The sequence below is a fragment of the Papio anubis genome, chromosome 12 (assembly GCF_008728515.1).
Source record: "Papio anubis isolate 15944 chromosome 12, Panubis1.0, whole genome shotgun sequence".
Classification (NCBI taxonomy): domain Eukaryota; kingdom Metazoa; phylum Chordata; class Mammalia; order Primates; family Cercopithecidae; genus Papio; species Papio anubis.
The window spans coordinates 61,723,141-61,745,016 of NC_044987.1; the positions used below are offsets into that span (position 1 = coordinate 61,723,141).

The following is a 21,876-nucleotide window of genomic DNA, read 5'->3' on the forward strand; positions in this document are numbered from 1 at the left end:
CATATGTTAATTAACTGACTTTCAGAACAAGCCAGGAGTTAGGATTAGAATAACCAGTTTACAGCCTTGAAGCCTGGGGAGAGAAAATAACTTGCTGGAAGACACAGAGTGAATCTGTAGTGGCAGGCACTGTTATGCTTTGTTCTATGCTGTGACCCCAGCACCCCATATAGGACCTGACAAAGAGGCAAGGTGGGGGGGCCTAGGAAATGGCTGTGGAAGGAGGAGCCGGATGAAGGAAGGAACTGATTCCCGAATGCTGGATCCCTGCACTCACCCGAATCCACCCCTATCCCTCTTGCCTAAAGAGGAATGTCAGGGACGGGAGAGGTTTCCAAAATCCCTGCCTACCCCATTGGCTGACAGGTTAGGCACCCACCCCCGGCTATCATAGTCTCAGGAATGCAGAGCTCTAGATGTGGAACTGGGTGGGGCAGCAGCAAGGCCCCTGGGACCAGGCACAGGGCCTGAGGCGTCCACCTGTCAGGCTGCTGACCCCCTGTCCTGTCACTGAGCCTGAGACCTAGACTCAGAGCCCAGCTCTGGTGGCAGGAGCATCCCCAGCCACCAGCAGGCCAGGCTGTCCTCACCTTCCCCATTGGGAAAGTGGGCAGATGGCCTGGCTCTCCCAGCCCCTTGCCTAACAACCTCAGAAACCAAGTTTCTGCCCGGCACGGCCCCTGGCTGTCAGCTGGCCCGTCTGACCTCCTACACACCCCTGCAGCTCTTCTTACAGCTGGGGAATGGCGCTGGGAACCGCTTCTGGGCAGCCAACGTGCCCCCCAGTGAGGCCCTGCAGCCCAGCAGCAGCCCCAGCACCCGGCGGTGCCACCTGGAGGCCAAGTACCGTGAGGGCAAGTACCGCCGCTACCACCCACTCTTTGGCAACCAGGAGGAGCTGGACAAGGTCAGGATACTGCAGCTCTGGGGCCCCTTGGGACCACCCTTGTCTTTCTGCTGCCCTGTTCCTTACACTGTCTTAACCCATCTCGTCTACCAGCTCAGGGAGATGCCTTGGCGTATGGGGAAACTGATGTTTGGAGGGCAGAAGGGCCCTGCCTAAGCCATATGAAAAGTTCTGGCCATGCAGGGAGGAGCCAGGCCTGACCCTTGGGCCAAGGCCACGTCCCCAGCATCTGTCTGTCTCTCTCCCGATTCCTCAGTCTCCTGCACCCCGTCCTGTTGCTTCTGAATCCTGCCAAAAGGAGTGAACTTGATGGGGATGCTATTTCCTGTCAGGCTCATGAAAAACAGCTGGGCTGTTCCAACCCACCCCCATCCACACCCAACTCAAGATGAGGCCCCGTATGGGCCCCAGGCCCTGACAGGCTGGGAGCCAAGTCTCAGGCCCTGATCTGGCTCCGCCTGAGCGGGAGGCGGCCAGCTCTGAGGCAGGGGTATGCCATTTGTGACCTCTGGTTGGCCTTCAGCCCCTCCCCCAAACTGCCCCTCCCAGGCAGACTCAGTCCAGCTAGAAGCCCGCTGGGAGTCAGGCCTCCACCTCCCAGGGACCCAGGCGTCCTGCTCCCAGCCCAACCCAGTCTAGCCTGCAAGCCAGGAGGGCGGCAACTCCCATTGGTTGGGAGTGCTGGGCAGGCAGTGAGGAATTCAAATGTGGGAGGAATTAGCTACAAAGCCCCCCCCCCCCCCCACCGCTCTTCCACAAGGCAGAAGGAGCTTGAGATCCTCTGGAGGCTCTGTGGCTGACTGGGCAGCTGTGTCCAGGCTGCCAGCAGGGGTGAGGCCCCGGGCAGCTGGGATCCCCTGGCCTCCGCTAGGCAGCCCCTGCTCGCCCCTCCTCCCCTTGGCCTCTCTCTTCCCTCTCCTTCCTTCCTTCCTGTTCTCTCTTTCAGTCTGAGGATGGACCGCTCCAGGCCTGGGTGACTCCTTCCTCTTCTTTCCTCTCCTCCCCCATACCCTCTTTCCCTGTGGGCCCCCCACTCCTGCTTGGTCTGACCCTCCCTTGCCTCTTCCTAGGCCCTGTGTGCTGCAGTCACCACCACAGACCTGGCTGAGACTCAGGCGCTCCTGGGCTGTGGGGCCGGGATCAGCTGCTTCTCGGGGGACCCCGAGGCCCCCACGCCCCTGGCTCTTGCAGAGCAGGCGGGGCAGACACTGCAGATGGAATTCCTTCGGAACAATCGGACCACAGGTGAGCGTGGGGTGGGGGTCCACCAGGCTGTGCAGTGCCCAGTGGGGTTTGATTTACGTGCTGCTCTCAGGCTGTGATCGCAGCTCCTCAAGGGCCCTTGGTAAATTGTGTGTGAGCTGGGGTGTGCTTGGGTTTGCACGTCAGTGTGTATTTGTGCTGCGTATGCATGTTCCTCTGTGTCTCTGTCTCTGTGACTCTGTTGATGACTTCCCTGACTCGCAGTGTGGGTCCCTCAGGATGGCTGGCAGCTGTGCTGGTGTTTGTGCACCTCTGAACCCCTGGGTCTGTGTGTGTGGGGATGTTGAGAGCTTTGGAGTGAATGTGTGTGCAGAGTGTGTTTGTGTTGCTGCGTGAGGGATGCTGTGTTACATTTCTCCATGTGTGGGTCACCCACCATGGCAGCCCTGTCTACTGCCCTGCTTGGGTGGAGCTCAGTCCTGAACCTGGTTTGGGTACCATTGGCTCCCCCTTGGGGTGGGTGAGGAGGGGTCAGTGCGCTGAGCAGTGCAGCTTGTGGCCCAGGCCTGGCCTCTGGGGCCACATCCTAGGACTGAGGGTGGAGCTCAAGGCTGGGGCTCCGGGCTCAGGGCCATGGGTGGGCGGGGCACACTGGGCTGGAGAGAGCCCAGGTGTCCAGGGAGACACAGGAGACCACCCAACTGGCTTGGGCTTGGGGGCAGAACCGCCCCTCCCCCCCACCATTGCTGACCATGGGGAGCAGAGCTGTAGTCAGGCTGCCACCTTGAGCTTCCTGCCATCTGGGAAAATCCTCTTTCCAGGGATTATTATTGAGTTTGCCCAATGCCCCCCTGATGCCAGTGTGCCTGGCCTGTGCTTCCAACCTGGAGAGTGGGGTGGGCCAGGAGTCAGGGAGGCTTCCTGGAAGGGGCAGTGCTGGAACTGGGCCTTGGGAATGGAGTGAATTTCCACAAGTGAGGAGAAGGAGAAACAGCCTTGGCAAGACCCTGCAGATAGGAGGGGGAGCTTGAGGCTGCCAGTTAGGGAGCTGGGGCTGACGATTCGAAAGTGAGCCTGGATGCCCAGGCCAGGTGGGAGTGAGGTGGGGACACCCTCTTGGGTGGCCAGCATGACCTGCCATCCTTTCCCCACCTCCAAAGAGGTGCCTCGGCTGGACTCGATGAAGCCCCTGGAAAAGCACTACTCAGTTATCCTGCCGACCGTGAGCCACAGTGGCTTCCTCTACAAGACCGCCTCTGCCGGCAAGCTGCTGCAGGACCGCCGGGCCCGGGAAGGTGGGTGCCACCCCAGACCCTGCCCTGGCCCATGGCATCTGGGCATGGCTGCAGGGCTAGGGAAGCCAGGGCTGGCCAGACGGGTGGACCCATGAGGCAGCCAAGTGGACTCTGGCAGAGTCACCCTAGAGGGCTTCCTGGATATAGTTTGGGGTACGCAGAAGGTGCTTCCTAAATGATCCTGGTGGGAGTAGGGGTAGGGTATGGCGCTGCAGAGCAGGTCACTGCCAGAGTTTCTTTGGACTAAATGAGCCTTTATTGAGCCCCTACTGGGTATGGGCTCTGCTGAGCATCTGGTAGTTAGAGCCTGTGGCTGGTAGGGAGTTTGAGGACTGAACGGAAAGCCCTGGCCCTCTCTGATCTCAGCCTTCCATTCACTCCCCAAATCAGAAGAAAATCCATAAGAGCCCGCACAGTTGGCCACCACCCCCATTACCTCTCTGAACCACCCCCCTAATCACTCTGCTGGTCTCCTCACTGTTTCTTAGACATGTTGTCACCTACCAGGATCTTTGCCCGTGCTGTTCCCTCTGCCTGAAATGCTTTCCCCCAGGTATCTGCATGGCCAATCCCTCACTTTCCTCAGGTCTCTGTTTCAGTATCACTCCTGCAGAGATGTCATCTCTGACTACCTTATGCAAAATAGCACCCCCCATCTCTCCCTTTACTCTGCATTTCCTTTTCTTTTTTTTTTTTTTTTTTATTTTTTTTTTTTGAGACGGAGTCTCGCTCTGTCGCCCAGGCTGGAGTGCAGTGGCCGGATCTCGGCTCACAGCAAGCTCCGCCTCCTGGGTTCACGCCATTCTCCTGCCTTAGCCTCCCGAGTAGCTGGGACTACAGACGCCCGCCACCTCGCCCGGCTAGTTTTTTGTATTTTTTAGTAGAGACGGGGTTTCACCGTGTTAGCCAGGATGGTCTCGATCTCCTGACCTCGTGATCCGCCCGTCTCGGCCTCCCAAAGTGCTGGGATTACAGGCTTGAGCCACCGCGCCCGGCCTCCTTTTCTTTTTTGAGATGGAGTTTCGCTCTTGTTGTCCAGGCTGGAGTGCAATGGCTCAATGTCGGCTCACCGCAACCTCTGCCTCCTGGGTTCAAGCGATTCTCCTGCCTCAGCCTCCCGAGTAGCTGGGATTACAGGCATGCGCCATCATGCCTGGCTAATTTAGTTAGTAGAGATGGGATTTCACCATGTTGGTCAGGCTGGTCTCAAACTCCCGACCTCAGGTGATCTGCCCGCCTCGGCCTCCCAAAGTGCTGGGATTACAGGCGTGAGTCACCGCGCCCGGCTACCCTGCATTTTCTTCACATCACTTACCTGGTACTCATTTGTCCATTAATGTACTTATCTAGAGATTCTCTGTACCCCACTGGGACATAAACTCCTTTTGGCCACCACTGCCTGTAGCCCTCAGATCCTAGAACAGTGGCTAGCACACAGTGGGCACTTGGCAAATATCTGCAGAATGAAGGATGACTCAGGCAGAGCTGGTGCTCCTGGAGGGAGCCCATCCACAGGGTCAGACCTGAGGAAACATTGACCTCAGAGAGCAAATGTCAGGCCCTCACAGACAGGATGAGAGGCAGAGTCTGCTGTGGGACCATTGTGAGGTCATTGCTGACAACATCCCTCAGCACCTCCTGTGTGCTCTCCTATGGGGACGAAGCCCTTCGACTCCCAAAGAGATTTCTTTGGAACTCCATGCTGTTCACAACCTCATTGCCCCAGGTCTGCCTCCCTCTGCCTGATAATGTCATTTATGTAACAACTGCCTGAGTCATCCTTTTTGCCCTGGATGCCAGGAAGCTCTGAGCCACTGTAAAGCTCAGTGCTGTGAACTGAATAAGCCTGCATGGCCATGACAACCTATCCTTTCCATTACCTTTCCTGGTCCAGATTCTCCTTTCTATTTCTTTTGTGGGACCTTGTCAGTCTCTCAAAGCCATTGTAGCAGGAGGCAGAGTAGAGAGTGATGGGTGCTTCTAGAAAAGGAGATTGGGGCATATAAGTTTTCCTGTGACATTCAGGTGGTGGGTGGAGGGGACAGGGTTTGCAAAAGCTGGGAGTGCTGGGTGGGGATATGTGTGTCCAGGAGTGACAGAGAGGCAGCTGGAGAGACAGGCAGGGGTAGACCTGGCAGGGCCTTGAATGGCAGGCTGAGGGGTGCAGAGTCTGTCCTGAAGACCATGGAACGGTTTTGGTTAGAGGAAGGATGTGGTCTGATTTTAGCTAGATCACTCTGGGATTTTGGAAAGGGCTGCCTTAGAGGCCTGGGGGAGAGGATGACTTGTGGGCTGGCTGGCATGGTGGGGATGCAGAGAGGTGGATGGATTTGGGAGAAACTTGAGAGAATGAAGAGCACATGGGTCAGATGGGAGTGGGAGCCTTGGGAGGATGCAGAGGTGGTTTTCAGGTGGTGGGGGGCTCTCTGATGGCTCCCCTGCCCAAATTCTCCCCAGAGTTCAGCCGGCGCTGGTGTGTCCTTAGTGACGGGGTCCTGAGCTACTATGAGAATGAGCGGGCAGTGACCCCCAACGGAGAGATTCGGGCCAGCGAGATTGTGTGCCTGGCAGTGCCCCTTCCTGATACCCATGGGTGAGCACCCCTGGGCAAATCAGACTGTGGTTGCTATAAGGTACAGTCCCCTACTGGGGAGACAGGGAAATAGGCCCAGAGAAGGGGAGGACCTCCCCAGGGTCACACAGCAAACGGAGGCTGCATAAGGGCCGACCCCGGTCTTTTGAGGCCCCAGCCCAAGACTTTTCCACCACCTCTTAGGGGACCGAGTAAGGACAAGCGCCAAGGCAGTGTGGAGGGGGCAGAGGATGGCGGTTGATGGTGCAGGTTGGGGGTGGGCCAGTGCTGGATGAGGTGGGCCTGAGTCCTGGCCTGTGTATTTGCAGCTTTGAGCACACCTTTGAGGTGTACACAGAGGGAGAACGGCTGTACCTGTTTGGGCTGGAGAGCATGGAGCAGGCTCATGAGTGGGTCAAGTGTATTGCTAAGGTGGGCCTGGGGTAGCAGGGCGGCTGTAAGGGTGTCTGATGGGGGAAGGTGGGGCCTACTGACCAATCCCATGTATCCCAGCTCCCCCATCTAGAGAGCAGCAGCTAGATGAAGGGGAGCAGACATGGAGCAGGCCTGTCCCGCCAAGGGCCTACTGTAATCTGCAGCCCTCTGCAGGGTTGGTCAGACCTGTCTTAGCTCTGCAGAAGAAGGGCTGTGGCCTTGTACTCCACAGGTGCTCAATAAGTGAATGACAGTCAGAGCCATCTTAGGATGGACAGTGCCTCCTCCAGGGGAGTGTGCTCCTTGTTCCTGGAGGCGAGCAAGCAGAGGCTGGAGGGAAGAGGCAGGGAGGCCACCGGGAGAGCTCTGCCTCGGGGACTAGAGCCAGGTGCCTGTGGGGTCCCCTGTGCTGTAAGAGCCTGTGACTTTTTATCATTCACTTGTCCATTGATCAGTTGTCTTGTGTGCCTCTTGAGAGTCAGCCCGCAGAGACCTGGGGACCCAGATGAACCAGGCTTAGTCCTAGCCCTTCAGTAGCTCCCATGTGGGTGTGGAAGACAGCTCCCCTGCGGGTGGGGTTCAGGCGGCAGCAACAGTGTAACCAGTGCCACAACAGAGGGCAAGAATGCTTTGGTGCTGTGGGGGCCCAGAGAAGGGCCCTCCAGAAAGTGTCTGGGAAGGCTTTCCAGAGGTGGGCACATCTGAGTAGGTATGAAGTGGGACATGGTACCCAAGTGCCATCTGTGGGCTTGGTTCTGCCTTGGGGAAGAGAAGGCCGCTGGGTGGGAAGAGGGCACCTGCCTGTAAGCCAAGAAGCTGGGGCATTGGGGCAGGCAGTGCTGTTGGCTGATGCTGTCTCCCCCGGCTGCCTCTCTGCCAGGCATTCGTGCCTCCCCTGGCTGAGGATCTGCTGGCCCGGGATTTTGAGCGGCTCGGACGCCTACCCTACAAAGCTGGCCTGAGCCTACAGCGGGCCCAGGAGGGCTGGTTCTCTCTCAGTGGCTCGGAGCTCCGCGCTGTCTTCCCGGAGGGGCCCTGCGAAGAGCCGCTGCAACTACGGAAACTGCAGGAGCTTTGTGCGTGGACCAGACCTGGGCCCCCAGCCTCCAGGGCACCCTATCCTGGGCTCCCAGGCCCCCAGCCCTTGCCTGGAAGTCTGAGCTCTGCCTGGCTTGGCCAGAGCTGCCATCCTGCCCTCTCATGTCCTTGGAGTGCATCTCAGCCACCCCATACATTGGCGGGCGGGTCCTAAGGATGTGTGTGCGCTCAGAGAGGGAGGGAGCAGGTTGGGGATCAGGAACAAGACCTGGGCCTCACCTTGGCTAACCCCTCCACAGCCATCCAGGGGGACAGTGAGAACCAGGTGCTGGTGCTGGTGGAGCGAAGGAGGTGAGCCACGGCCTCCCTGAGGGGCTCTGAGAAGCCTGGAGCCGTCTGATGGGCCTGGGGACAGGGTGGGATAGGTGTAGGCCCCTCAGTGACTGACTGTCCCTGGTCCAGGACACTGTACATACAGGGCGAGCGGCGGCTGGACTTCATGGGTTGGCTGGGGGCCATCCAGAAAGCAGCCGCCAGCATGGGGGACACGCTGTCGGAGCAGCAGCTTGGGGACTCGGATATCCCGGTGATCGTGTACCGCTGTGTGGACTACATCACGCAGTGCGGTGAGCCCTGCCCCTGCGGTGCCGGACCCGCCCCCTCCCAGAGAGCCACCTCCCGTCCCAGAGCTGCGTGGCCCCGCCCCATGACGCAATGCCTCAGGCCCCAAACGCTTGGCCCCGCCCCTCCCTAGGCCTGACCTCCGAGGGCATCTACCGCAAGTGTGGGCAGACATCAAAGACGCAGCGGCTGCTGGAGAGCCTGCGGCAGGATGCGCGCTCTGTGCACCTCAAGGAGGGCGAGCAGCACGTGGATGATGTTTCCTCGGCGCTCAAGCGCTTCCTGCGCGACCTGCCCGATGGGCTCTTCACTCGTGCCCAGCGCCTAGCCTGGCTGGAGGCCTCAGGTGGGCCCTGCAGCCCGTCCCAGCCTCCTCCACCCATCCCTCCGGACTCCTCCACCCTTCCCTTCTGGCACTTGCACTAGGCTCACCCTAACTGACAGGCTCCAGTTGCCCGCCTCTGCTTGTCATTCCCATCGCCACTCCATACGGAGCCCGGGGCCCTGGAAGACCCAGAGTTCCTTACCCTGGTTGAGTGCCTGGCCTGCATTGACTTGGAGGGCACAGGGACTGCTGTCACCCACCATGAGAAGCAGGACAGCCCGGGCGGGGTGAGGAGATGATAGTTACAGGGAGTTTCTGACCTGATTTTTCTTTCCCACCCAGAGATTGAGGATGAGGAGGAGAAGGTCTCCAGGTACCGAGAGCTCCTGGTGCGGCTGCCACCTGTCAACCGGGCCACAGTGAAGGCCCTTATCAGCCACCTGTACTGGTGAGGGAGGATACCATTGTGAGACTCTGGGGGGATGGGGTGAAGGTTCTTCTACCCCCACCCTGGCTGACTGCCCTCCCCTGGGAGCCAGCTGGGCTTCTGCACCAAGTGCTGACTGTGATCTGCCCTAACATTGGACATTTGTAGAGCAGGGGTCCCCAGCCCCCAGGCCACAGACCAGTACAGGTTTGTGGCCTGTCAGGAACCAGGCTGCACAGCAGGAGGTGAGTGGTGGGTGAACAGGCATTACTGCCTGAGCTCTGCCTCCCGTCAGATCAGCCGCAACGTTAGATTCTCAAAGGATTGGAACTCTTGTGAACTGCACATGGGAGGTGGCGCGCTCCTTATGAGAATCTAATGCCTCTGAAACCATCCCCTGCCCCCACCATCCTGTCTTTGGAAAAATTGTCTTCCATGAAACCAATCCCTGGTGCCAGAACTGTTGGGGCCACTGTTATAGAGGATTTTTCCACTTGGGACCAGGTTACCTTGGCTGGATCTCCCAACTTCCCAGTCCTACTCCTACCAGGACCCAAGATATGGCCAGAAAAACTGTTCCTACCCCATTAAATAGTGGTCCCCTCTGATCAGACCAGTCTTGGACCTGTCAGAAATTAACAGGGAGAGATGGGAAGCTCTGGCCTGACTCCTCACTCAAGGCCCTCCTCCACCTCTCTCCAGTGTCCAGTGCTTCTCAGACACGAACCAGATGAACATGCACAACCTGGCAATTGTGTTTGGGCCCACGCTCTTCCAGACAGATGGGCAGGACTACAAGGCTGGCCGTGTGGTGGAAGACCTCATTAACCACTATGTGGTGGTGTTTAGTGTGCGTCCCTGGTCAGTGGGCAGTGGAGGGCAGGGATGAGCCTTCCAGATGGCGGTAACCACCTGTCCTTGCCCCTCGCCCCTTCCCAGGTGGATGAGGAAGAGCTCAGGAAGCAGCGGGAGGAGATCACTGCCATTGTGAAGATGCGTGTGGCTGGCACTGCCAGTGGGACCCAGGTGAAGTCTGGAGCCTGGGTGGGGGGCTTGGGCCTACCACCTGCGCCCATTTTCTAGGCCCCCAGCTGAGCCCTGTCTCCCTGCAGCATGCCGGTGACTTCATCTGCACAGTGTATCTGGAGGAGAAGAAGGCAGAGACTGAGCAGCATGTCAAGGTAGGTGCTGGGACCTAGAAGCCAAGGGGCCAGAGAGTCAGGCTGGGCCAGGCACAGGCTCAGATGGCCAGGGGAGCAGTGCTTCCATCCCAAGGAGAGGACCAGTTTGGGACCTGTATCTGGCTGGTGCTGGGGCCTGCTCCTAAGAACTACTCAGAAATACCCCTCTGTATCCCAGGACTCCAGAAGGGCCTGAGAAGGATGGGCTCAGGCTCTGAATCACGTAGCAAGGTTATGGTAGAGCAGGGGCCAGGCACAGGTAGGCTAATCTTCTCCTTGGTCCTTGCAGATCCCAGCATCCATGACTGCTGAGGAGCTCACCCTGGAGATCCTGGATCGCCGGAATGTAGGCATCAGGGAGAAGGATTATTGGACCTGCTTTGAGGTTAACGAGAGGGAGGAGGCAGGTGGGTGATCCTGGGCTTGTGCAGGGTGTGGTATGGCTTGTCTCAGCTGTAGCCCCAGTCTGTCCTCCCCTACCCTGCACATGAGGATGGGTGGTGAAAAGGACTTTGATGACGTGTTGCTGTCACACTGATCTCTGTGACGGTGGTGATAGGGTGCTGGCAGGGATTGAGGTTATGCCTGTCGTGGCTGATAGAAGGGACAGTGAAGGGGTAGATGGTGTTGACTGTGATGGTGCTTTCTTAGGTGTCAGTGACAATGGTGATGGTTGAGGGGAGAAAGGTAATTTATGGTAAAGGTGATCTTGATGGCAGTGGAGGATGAGGCTGTATGTGTTCATTTGTTTTACTGTCCTTGTTGAGTGCCAGGCACTGGGCTGGGGAGCCACACACATAGTCCCTATCCTCGTTGGGGTTAGTCTGGTAGGGGATGGAGGCATTAGTCTAATGATCACACCAATAAATATTCAACTACAGTTGCATTAACTGCTGTGAAGGAAAGACCCATGGCATCACCAGATCTTTCCCGAGCCAGGATGGGAAGGAAGAGTAGGGGTTATTTGGTGAAGAAGGCAAAAGCCCTGTGGTGGGCAGAGGCACAGCCCTTTCAAGGAGACGAGGGCAGTGAGGGGATGGTGACATGGGTGGGGCTGGAGATCAAGGCAGAGGCAGCCACGCAGGGCCTAGCAGCAATGCAAGACCATCGGAGGGTTAGTGAGTAAGAGTTTAAGAAGATTGCTACTCGCTGCTGGATGGGGAGAGGGAAATTAGAGCACACTTTGAAGGCCATGGTTTAGTCTGAGGAGAAGGCAGTAATGTGGGCTGGGGTGGCAGCAGTGGAGATGGACAGAGCAGAGAGATTTGACATGTGGATCAGGAGAGGGAGGAGAGGTTTGTTTCTGGATGGAGCAGCCTGGTGGGTGGTGGTGGTGGTGTCTCCCCGATGGGGGCTACGGGGAGGGCGGGAAGGGAGGCAGGGGGTGGAGATCACAGGCATGGTTTTGCACATGTTGAATTGGAGCAGCTTTGGTCACAGCCAGGTGTGTCAAGCCTGAAGCTTGGTCATGGGAAGGGCGGTCGTGATGGTAGTGTTTTGTGTCGTGGCACTTGCAGATGGTTGGAGTGGACCGGGGATGTGTAGGTGATATGTGCCCATCTGCCAGCCCTTGGTGGTATCGGGCCATATGGTCCCAGTGACGGTAGGTGTGACCTCTCCCCAGAGCGCCCCCTGCACTTTGCGGAGAAGGTGCTGCCCATCTTGCACGGGCTGGGCACGGACAGCCACCTGGTGGTGAAGAAGCACCAGGCCATGGAGGCCATGCTGCTGTACCTGGGTAGGTGGTGCCTGCAGGGTGGCCAGGCTCCGGGCATTCCCCTCTTCCAGAGCCAGGGTGGGACCTGGTGGTGCCAGGTAGGAGCAGCTCAGGCAGAGGGCACCAGGTGGGTGGGCCTCTGTGGAGAGGCTGGGGCAGGATGGGGCAGCTTCCTTCGTCCTGGGACCCAGCCCCAGCTGGGTTGGTGCAGCCTGTACCCACTCCAGTCCCCCCCCAGCCAGCCGTGTCAGTGACACCAAGCATGGCATGATGAAGTTCCGTGAGGACCGCAGCCTCCTGGGCCTGGGCCTGCCCTCAGGCGGCTTCCACGATCGCTACTTCATCCTCAACAGCAGCTGCCTGCGGCTCTACAAGGAGGTCCGGGTAAGTGGCCCCACTGGGTTCGGCCTCAGGTTGTGCACCTGTACCCCTGAATGTGCTCAGAGATTCCCCTTGGTCTGCAAGTAGAAATATTCCTGTTGTGGGCTCTCAGGATAGCACAGCAGTGGGGGAGAACTGTAGACTCTCAAGGCCCCTCCTGCTGTGGCCCTGGATGTCCACTCTACTGTGCCCTGTAGCCCCACTAGGCCCTGGCACCCGGATGCCATCACACCACTCCATGCCCATGCTCTGTCTCACTGTGCCTGTGCCTTATCACTGCACCCACAGGAACCTGTTACTTGATGACAGCCCCAAGTTGTGGCCCATGCATGCCTTGTCACATCGTACATCGTACACCTCCTGAGCCACCCTCCTCACTCATTTTGTCCACATGCAGGTGTTCTCCCAACCCAGACTCCACTTGGCACCCTCCACCTTCTGCACATACATGCCACACACACACCCCAACCCCACACATCACTGCACATGCTGTCCTGGCTCTAGACCTGGGACTTCTTCCATAACCCTGATCCTCTATCAAACAGAGCCAGAGGCCGTGGAGCGGGGCCCCTGAGACCGTGAGTAGCTGTGGGCTGACTGCCAGCTGCCTTACACCACCTGGGGGCCAAATGAGCTGGGTAGGAGCATGGGGACACAGCCAGGGCTCCTGGCCATCTCCAGGCATGGTTCCCTGCCCGCTTGCCGGTCGGCGCTAACCCCTATCCTGGGCCTAAGCTCCTCCCCTTTATCCCTAATCCTGTCCCAGGGTCCTTTCCCCAAGATAGGGTTCCCTATCAGTGCAGTGCTCTAGAATTTTCCAAAGGACTCTGTGTGGAAGTTAAAGATCCAGTAATGATGGCACCTAGGTTTGAATTAGAGCTCTGATCTTCTCCTGTCATCCCTGCAGCCTCCTTATTTCTAACCCTGGACAGTGTTCCAGGACTGTCAGAACATTCTTACTACTGCCCTTATCCTGACATGCCAGGGTGGGACGAGAGAGGCTTGTGGGATATCCCCCACCTGGGGTAGGAGTCTCTCTGAGGCCTCCCTGGCTGGCTGTTTCCACTCTGCACAGTCCTAGGAGAGAGAGCTCATCCCCTCCGCCCTTGGGGCTACCCTATTCCTAGGGGGATACTTCTGTCTGAGAGAAGGTCCTTGCTCAGGTTCTGCTGAGAATCTGCATCTCCTGATGCCCCTGTGGGTCCCAGCTATGCCTTGGGGGCCACAGAGCATAGATGCCCCTACAGCAGGGATTCCCAGCTGTTAGGAACAGGGCCATGCAACAGGAGGTGAGCATCGGGCAAGTGAACATTACTGCCTGAGCTCTGCCTCCTGTTAGGTCAGCAGCGGCATTAGATTCTCCTAAGAGTGTGAACCCTACTGTGAACTGTGCAAGCGAGGGATCTAGGTTGTGTGCTTCTTATGAGAATCTAATGTCTGAAGATCTGAGGTTTTACAGTTTCATCCCAAAACCATCCCTCCATCCATGGAAAAATTATTGTCCGCAAAACTGGTCCCTGGCACCAAAAAGATTGGGGACTGCTGCCCTGCAAGATGGGCAGCAGAGACATGGTTCCAAGCCTGGTGGTCTAGCCTGAGCTCCCACAGCTACCCCCCACCGCAACCCCAGTGTCTTCAGCCTCTTCCTGCCCCTTGCATTTCCTGAGGTTGTCTGAATAGGCTTGGCTGCCATGGCAGGAGCAGAGCCGGTAGAACAGGACCTCATCTCCTTCTCTTTGCATTTTGTGCCTCTTCTAATGCATCCCGGGCTCCTGCTAACCCTGTGGGAAACGCTGTCTCTTCTCTCCTTTGCCCTCTTCTGTGATCACATCCTCACCTCTGAGCCTCTCCGCCCGTCCAGTCAATCCCCCTTGGTTCTGGGATGCTATCTCCCTGGCCCCCTACCTCTAGGAGTGCTTAGAACCCTTGCCGTGGGCAGAAGGGAGGGAGGATGGCTGAGGCACCTGGAAAGGCAGCTGTGGATCCCTGGGCATGGAAGGAAGGAGGCAGAAGAGCTCGAAAAAGGGATGAGATCTAATGTTCCCTAAGGAACCAGGCTTAGTGCTGGCCCCTCACATACTGAGACATGGAATCCTTACTACTGTTCTCTGAGGAAGAGGGCTGTCCCCACTTCCAGGTGAGAAAACAGGCTTTGTGTGACTTGCCCAAGGCCATCTGTAAGTGTAGACTGGGACCCGCACCCAGGTTTCTTAGTGTGGAAACACAAGCTTATATTCCTGGAAGTCTCAGACTTGAGGACTCAGCAGGGAGGGGTGCTCAGCACAGAGTAGGTGGTGCTCTCCACACCCCAGTGATAGCCAACACCTCTGGCCTGGCAGAGGCCCTGAGCAGATGTGGGCTGGTTACCACGGGGTTATCAATTCTGGCATTTGTTGGTTTATGCGGCAGTAGGACAGAATATTTGAAATTGGAACAATCTCAGGTGATTCAGCAGGATACATGGCCACTTGTGCCTTATCCTGGGGGTCTCCTCTTATTAAAAACCCTGAGGCACCTGGAAAAGGCACATGCTAGAAAGATCTTGGTCCCAGCAGAGATCGTTAAGCATCAAGAGTAAACTTCGTTGTCTGCCTGTGGCCCCGTGCCTTGGAGATACTGGAAACATGAGCTGTCCGATTAGAAATGAAGTCCTTGGGCCAGGTGCAGTGGCTCATGCCTGTAATCCCAGCACTTTGAGAGGCCGAGGTGGGAGGATTGCTTGAGTCCAGGAGTTTGAGACCAGCCTGGACAACATGGTGAAACCCTGTCTCTATAAAAATTAGCTGGACATGGTGGTACATGCCTGCAGTCCCAGCTACTCAGGAGGCTGAAGTGGGAGAATGGCTTGATCGCATGAGGTGGGGTTGCAGTAAGCTGAGATTGCACCACTACACTCCAACTTGGGGGATTCATTCTCAAAAGGAGATTGCATTGACTGACATCCTTCCCTCCCAAGAGCCCCTTTTGCAGACTTCCTGTCTCAGCCACTCTTACATCACACATGTGCCATGCACATCAGACCCCAGGGAATCGGAGGCCTGAGGGTTGTGTTTTCATTCTTGGAGCCACAGCCTGGTTTGAATACCTTGATTCCTGCAGTTGTCTCTGCGCCTGACTGGGCCTGTCCTGTCCACCCTCGACTCACTTAACTGCTTGCTTCTAGTTCTGTTCCCCTCCCACCCACAGCCTGACTTCTTCCAAACCCACAGCCTGTTTTCCATCCCCTCAGCCCAATTCCTCCTGTACCTGGAGTCCAGTTTCCCCCACATCCTTCCTCCCTCATGCCCAGAGCCTTGTGTTTACCGTGCCTGCAGCCGAATCTCTTTTACAGCCTCTATCTCAAGTCTTTCCATTTCTGCCATCAGCTGTCTTCCAGTTTGCAGGCCGATTGCTAGTGCTCCCAGCCTTGCTTCTTCTGTATGTGCATACAGGTTTCTTCCTTGTATTCCCCCACATCTTGTTTCTTCCATGTCCGAAGCCTGATTTCCTTCCGCCTGCCTAATTTCCTCCCTGTCTGCGACCCTGATTGTCCCATGCCTGCAGCCCAGTTGGTACCAGGCCCTCCTGGGCACATGCCCATAATCAGGTTAGGTGCTGTCTATAGAAGACATGAGGCTTTCCAATCAGCAGGTATCGGGGTGAAAGCAGAGTGAAAAGTCCTTACTAAGGCCCTCCTAAGCCACACCCCCTGTGAGAGCACAGAGGTCTCCTCCAGTCCCTAGGCAGCCCATCCTTTTGTGATATCACAGGAAGTCCATCAATTCCCAAAACTTCCCTCTCCCCTGGTTGTCCCTTCTCTGGCCCCTGCTGAGGAGCCATGCCTGGAGGTGGCTGGCAGCAATGGTGGGGAACAGGGGGGCGGTAGCTCAGTCTTTGACCCCCAGTTTTGGTTGTAAGTGAATCCCCCTCCCGTGCCATTCACCCTGGTGCCCCTGTGGGCTCCAGGGGTGCTTGGTAGGGGTAGGGCATCAAGCAAGTGGCTCCCAGAGCAGGAGGAAGCCTCATTAGCTTGACCTTCCTTGGGGGTCATTGCCCCCATCCCTCTGCCTCCGAGCCAGCCTGCTCCTTCCAAGCCCAGACCCATATGCAGAGGTGGGGGCCAGAGGTGAACATTTTGGCAATCTGGTGCCCCTCCCCAGTACATTGGTCTCTCGCTTCCTGACCTAGACCATTGGGAAGTTCTTCCTGTGGTCTATTGAATAGCTGTTCTGCTTAAGCTTGAGTCATTAGCCTTCTTGTGGAACCAAAGAGCTAGTAACTGCTGGTCCCTCAAGCCTTCTGTTCACACGGTCAACCCTGGAGCCTCCATGGGGCAGGGAGGGCTGAGAAATGAATAATCTGAGACGAACATAGACACGAGCAGCCAACCAAGGCTCTCTGATCACACCTGCTTGTTCCAGCTTGGTGCTGGGGGAGGATGTGCAGTTCTCCTTCCACATACAATCTGATTCAGGCTGATGCTTCAAGTCCTCCAGTTTGCAGGGCATCAGGGTGGTGCTGGGATTTGCTGTTATAGGTGTCCCAGTTGGGACGGCTGCCTCAGAGACTGAGGGTTGACTGTCTGATACTTCTGCAGGGAGACAGGCCTTGGGGGCCTAGGGCTGGGAGGTTGGTTGAGCTGGATTGTGAACAGGGAGGGCTTTAAAAGGAAGGCTTCTTGGAGGAGGTGCTCTGTGCTGGGATGCAAAGAGGGCTGGGGAGTGGGAAGAGGGAGGTGCCCAGTCGGGAGAGCAGCCCCAGTGCCCCTTCTGCAGACTAAAGTGCCCTCTTCTCCTCACCCTACCCCAGAGTCACCGGCCTGAGAAGGAGTGGCCCGTCAAGAGTCTCAGAGTCTACCTGGGAGTGAAGAAGAAACTCAGGCCACCCACCTGGTAAGCTGGGACTGGGCAGATAGGCCTGCTGCTGGGGCCTGTGGGGGTTCAGAACTGATGGGGGAGGCACAGCTGGGGTTTTTAATTTGACAGAGGTCAGTACAGGGGCTCTGATGGTGTGGTCCCCAGACCAGCAGCATCACCTGGACACACTTTCAACACAAATTCTCGGCCAAGTGCAATGGCTCGTATCTGTAATCTCGTTTCTTGGGGAAGCCAAGTCAGGCGGATTGCTCGAACCCAGGAGTTCGAAACCAGCCTGGGCAACATGGTGAGACCCTGTCTCTGCAAAAAGAATACAAAAATTAACTGGGTTTGGTGGCGCGCTACTCAGGAGGCTGAGGCGGGAGGATCACTTGAGCCCGGGAGTTTGAGTCTGCAGTGATCTGTGGTCACGACACTGCACTCCAGCCTGGGCGACAGAGTGAGAGTGAGACCCTATCTCAAAAAAAAAAAAAAAAGAAAAGAAAAGAAAAAGGAAACACAAATTCTCAGGTGTCACCCCATTCCTACTGAATCACAGATTCTGAGGGTGGGGCTGGGGCTTAGGGGTGGCAAGGGCCTGGAAGGCTGGTGGGGGCTGAGAGAGGAAGAGGCCAGGACGTGTCACTCTTGTGAGAAGGCTCTGAACTCTGGCTCTGGCTGTGGCTTCTGGGTTCTGTCCTGGGAACCGGGGCGTTGAGCCTCTATGACCTGTCAAACACCCCACTCTCTCCCCTCTTCCTCTGCAGCTGGGGCTTCACAGTGGTGCATGAAACAGAGAAACATGAGAAACAGCAGTGGTGAGTGAGCGCCTCATCCTGAGACCCCAGGCTGAGGAAAGTTGGTGGCACATCGCCCTTGATTGGGTCCCTCATCACTGCCCAGATCTGTGTCCACTAGCAGACCCTGGGCTGGGGAGGCAGACACGGTGTTCCCTGCTCAGTCAGGCCTTTGGCATCATGCAGGTCCGTGTCCCACCCTGCAGGTACCTCTGCTGTGACACACAGATGGAGCTCCGGGAGTGGTTTGCTACCTTCCTGTTCGTGCAGGTACCAGGTGCAGAGTGTGGGGTGTGGGGTGGGTCCCTGGAGGCTTCCATTATGGAGAATGGGGACATTGGCTTCTGTGCTATTCAGCCCACCCCTTGCTTCAAGGAGATTTTGAGTTGCTTTTAATTGATTTGCTAGTTTATTCAATAAACCCTTCCTAGCACCTACTGTTAGTCTAGCTCCAAGCCAGGGATGCTAGGGACAGACAGGACACAGACCCTGCCCTTGGGGCACCCCTTATGTGAACAGGAAAACAGACCCAGAAGTGGCCAGTTATAGCCCAGTGTGATCAGTGCTGTGGTGGCAGTGGAGAGCCTAGGGGATCTGAGTTTTAGGAAATGTGGGAGAATTCAAGCAAAGAGGGGAATGGCTTCTAGGCAGAGGGAATGGTTTAGGCAAAGGTCCAGAGATATGCAAGAGAAGCACAGATTGTTAAAGTGGAATGTGAGGGGAGAAGCCAGGAGTGCTGGAAGTCAACACAGGAAAGGGAGTGAGAAGCAGAATCTCAAAGAGCCTTGTAGGCCATGCCAGGGAAACTTAACTCGACACAGAGGTCAGTGGGGAACCACTGGCGGGGGGTGGGGGTGGCATTTAGGCAGAGTGTGGTGCAGGCTTGAGTCTGCGAGGGCTCACTCTGGGTGCAGCGTCAGAAAGAGGGACGGAGGGTAGAGCCCAGAGGTGAGCAGGCCAGTGAGGCAGTGGCTGTGGTAGCCCAGGCAGAGACATGGTGGGGATGACTCCTGAGCCAGAGCAGGGCCAGAGGCTGGGTTAGACTTAAAACAGATGAGTTAAGACAAAGAGTTTTTAAAGTGAGAGCTCATAAGTGTTTAGGGAAAAGGGAAACAAAATGACCAGGGTGCTGGGCTGAGTTCCTTCTTAGAGCTGTGTTCTTTTAGCCCTGAGTTTCGTGGTAAGCAAAGCCTAAAGGGAAACAGTGGATTCTGTAGTTCCTGGTTCCTAAGACGGGGCACAGCCATGTTCCTCTAAGAGAAATGTTTTCTTGGTTCTTGGAGGGGTTTGTGGATCTGGAGATTGGAGTTGACTAACAGAACTGGCCGTGTTTTGCCAGAGATGCAGTCATGTTCTCCCCACAGCTGCTTCTCGTATCGGCTGGGATCAAAGCTGAGGGCGTCATCTCAGATCACAGCTGGAGGCATTTCTGGGAAGGGTGGGCAGATCTGCGGCTGAATGTCTGGGTGAGCTGAAGCTGAGCCCAGCCCCTTCCACTCTCTGCTCCCCAGCACGACGGCCTGGTGTGGCCCTCAGAACCCTCACGTGTGTCCCGGGCGGTGCCTGAGGTCCGGCTGGGCAGCGTGTCACTGATCCCCCTTCGAGGTAGTGAAAATGAAATGCGCCGGAGTGTGGCTGCCTTCACCGCGGACCCTCTCTCTGTGAGTGGCTCTCCGTGTCTTTGGGCAGGGGACTGGGGGCCTGGCTGGGTGCCTGCCTTCTACTCCACAGTAGATGATTGCCCTGATTGCCCTCCCCTATTGCCCTCCGGCCCCCTCCGTCCAGCCTCAGTGGGGGCCCTCATAGGCCCCTTTGGTTCACACCATTCAAAGACCCCTCTACTGAACCCCTGAGGCACAAAGTCCCCTGCCTGGCCACAGGGCTCAGGACTCCCCCTCTGCCTGGCCCTGGGAGCTGGGACTCCCCTCTGCCTGGCCCTGGGAGCTGGGACTCCCCTCTGCCTGGCCCTGGGAGCTGGGACTCTCCTCTGCCTGGCCTGGGGCTCAGGGAGTCTCCTCTGCCTGAAAGCCCTGGGAGCTAGAGGAGTCCCTCTGCCCTGGCCCTGGGGCCTGGGACTCCCCTTCACTGCCTCAGCCCTGGGGCTGGGAGCCTGGCTGGAGTGCTCCCTGCTGGACTGGAGTGCTCCCCGCTGGCAGTGGAGAGTGGCTGCAGCAGCTTCAGCGGGGCGCCGACCCCTCTGGTCCTTCACAAAATATCTGTGGGCCTGTTCCCCTCCTGCAGCTCCTGCGCAACGTTTGAGCACAGGAGCCCATCCTTGGCTCTAGGATTCCACCGCTGGAAGCCTGTTCAGACACCCCTTATGCTCCAAGGCCTGGTGTGAGCCAGTAGGGGGTGCTTGGGAAACTGCACCCCACACCCCACATCCTCCATCCTGACTGCAGCATGGGGTTCCCCGGCAGGGGTGGGAGGCAGCAGGGTCAGCCTGGGCGGGAACCTCTCCCAACTCTGTTCAGGTGTTCAGACCTCTTAGCCCAACCTGCTCACCCCCGCCGGGTTCACTGTCCCTGTGGTGCTGGAGAGATGGGCATAAGTCAGGAACTTGGGAGGATCACCACCCTTTCAGGGGCATGAGGCCCTGGGGCCTCCGCCGGAAGGGAGCCCCCTGGTACCCCCAGCAAACTCCAGAACAGCTGAAAGCGGGTGCTCTAGAGGAGCACTCAGCTCAGGGGGAGGGAGCTTTTGGCTGAGCTTCTACAGGGCTGAGAGCTGCGCTTTGGGGATTTCAGCCTCCCTTCCAGTATGGGCTGACTGGGGGGTCCAGACTACCTGATGCCCCTTCCCCCATTTGGGGTTTTTTGATAACATAAACATATCTGTATATTTTACCCTATGGTGCTGAGACCTGTGATTGGTTAAAGCGATTGGGCGTCGTGGGGTAGGAGGGACAGGAGGTTGGGAAGCCCAGGGGTGAGTGCCTAGTGCCTGAAGCTGAGAACCTAGGCCTTGCTTTCTCCAGGCCCTGAGTTATTCAGATGACCCACTTCCCCAAGCAGAGCCCTGGCCTGTCTCCATGCCTTCCCCATTGTACTATTGTGCAGTCAGGCTGGAAATGCCGGTCCTTTCCTGTCCAGCACTGACTCTGGCTGGACATGAGCCCCTGTCCTGCTGCAGTCCCAGCTGGGGCCTGGGTGTAGTATGTCAGTGACTCAGGCCTGGTACCTTTGCAGCAGCCCCCTGCTGGAGACGCAAGGTCAGAGCCACAGGAGCCTGAGCAAATTAGGAAGAAGCACCTTCGGGTCACCTGTGGCCCCAGTGCCTACCCCTCCAGAGGTGGGGCCTGTCATGCCTTATGGGGCTGCCCTCGCTGGGCACTGCCTGGCCATCTCCTCCAAGACTAGGCCCTGGCCTGCAGGGGAGATAATGAACTGCTCAGAGATGGGTTTGGGACTCCCTGGGGAGGTGCCAGACACCACATTCCTGCCTCTCCCTAGAGCCTCATTACCACCCACTCTTCGGGGGCTCAGCGGGCGGACAGGCTGACTTCCCGTCCTTAGCCTCAGCCAGTGGGGCTGGGAAGAGTGGGTGGGGATGGGCCACGTGACCTCCGACTCAGACATCCAGCTCTGGGGAGCCTGGGGTCCAGTGGAAGACTTGGGGAGCTGGACTTCAGGTTCCCTCTCGCTGTCTCAGGAATTGGAGGTATATGGCAGGAGACTGGAACTGGTTCCCTGAGTCCTGCTGACCTGTTTCACAGGCTGGGGCCAAGCCCCTTGAGTCTCCCAGATCCACAGGTCGCTCTGGCCAGATCCACAGGTCGATGTCTGACCCTTCTGCCTCCAGCCAGGATAGGGCTAGTGGACCCCCTTATCCAAGTGCCCCGGGGGCCGGAATCTGCTCCTGGATCCGACCTTGCACTGCCCAGCCGGCCCTGAGGCCCACCCAAGTGGGTGAGACTGGAGGCACCCCCTGCTCTGCTACGGCCACTGCCCCAGCTCAGGGCGCTGGCTGCAGTCCTGTGCTGGGCCACAAGGTGGCAGCCACGGACCACTCATCATTGCTGGAATCAAAGCAGGGTCTGGAGGATGCGCTGATGGTGCTCCTGGAACAGGCCTTTCTCTGCTGGGGTGTGAAGCGGGACCCAGTTCTGTTTTAGACCCTCAGGCTGGTGACATTCTGAAAGG

The 21,876-nt window shown here is 57.5% G+C and overlaps 1 protein-coding gene across 18 annotated transcripts in view; it reads left to right on the plus strand.

Annotated features, from left to right (window-relative positions):
• The window catches only part of ARAP1 (ArfGAP with RhoGAP domain, ankyrin repeat and PH domain 1), a 69,002-nt gene extending 48,417 nt beyond the window's left edge, over positions 1 to 20,585 (plus strand). For 8 of the 18 annotated variants that reach the window (XM_021926251.2, XM_021926253.2, XM_021926252.2 and 5 more), the window contains 22 exons: positions 725 to 907; positions 1,978 to 2,152; positions 3,271 to 3,405; positions 5,863 to 5,998; positions 6,307 to 6,409; positions 7,293 to 7,488; positions 7,750 to 7,801; positions 7,913 to 8,076; positions 8,205 to 8,417; positions 8,739 to 8,844; positions 9,526 to 9,673; positions 9,763 to 9,849; positions 9,936 to 10,004; positions 10,294 to 10,411; positions 11,629 to 11,742; positions 11,960 to 12,105; positions 12,648 to 12,740; positions 16,891 to 16,973; positions 17,705 to 17,755; positions 17,941 to 18,004; positions 19,246 to 19,395; positions 19,976 to 20,585. In XM_021926251.2, the coding sequence (XP_021781943.1) occupies positions 725 to 907; positions 1,978 to 2,152; positions 3,271 to 3,405; positions 5,863 to 5,998; positions 6,307 to 6,409; positions 7,293 to 7,488; positions 7,750 to 7,801; positions 7,913 to 8,076; positions 8,205 to 8,417; positions 8,739 to 8,844; positions 9,526 to 9,673; positions 9,763 to 9,849; positions 9,936 to 10,004; positions 10,294 to 10,411; positions 11,629 to 11,742; positions 11,960 to 12,105; positions 12,648 to 12,740; positions 16,891 to 16,973; positions 17,705 to 17,755; positions 17,941 to 18,004; positions 19,246 to 19,395; positions 19,976 to 19,993 (2,604 nt within the window). In that variant the 3' untranslated portion in view covers positions 19,994 to 20,585. Of the gene's footprint in view, positions 1 to 724; positions 908 to 1,977; positions 2,153 to 3,270; positions 3,406 to 5,862; positions 5,999 to 6,306; positions 6,410 to 7,292; positions 7,489 to 7,749; positions 7,802 to 7,912; positions 8,077 to 8,204; positions 8,418 to 8,738; positions 8,845 to 9,525; positions 9,674 to 9,762; positions 9,850 to 9,935; positions 10,005 to 10,293; positions 10,412 to 11,521; positions 11,743 to 11,959; positions 12,106 to 12,647; positions 12,741 to 16,890; positions 16,974 to 17,704; positions 17,756 to 17,940; positions 18,005 to 19,245; positions 19,396 to 19,975 lie in introns of those variants that run through there. The other 10 variants (XM_003910374.5, XM_031653200.1, XM_003910375.4 and 7 more) reach the window with 7 other exon arrangements.
• The last annotated feature ends 1,291 nt before the right edge of the window (positions 20,586 to 21,876 follow it).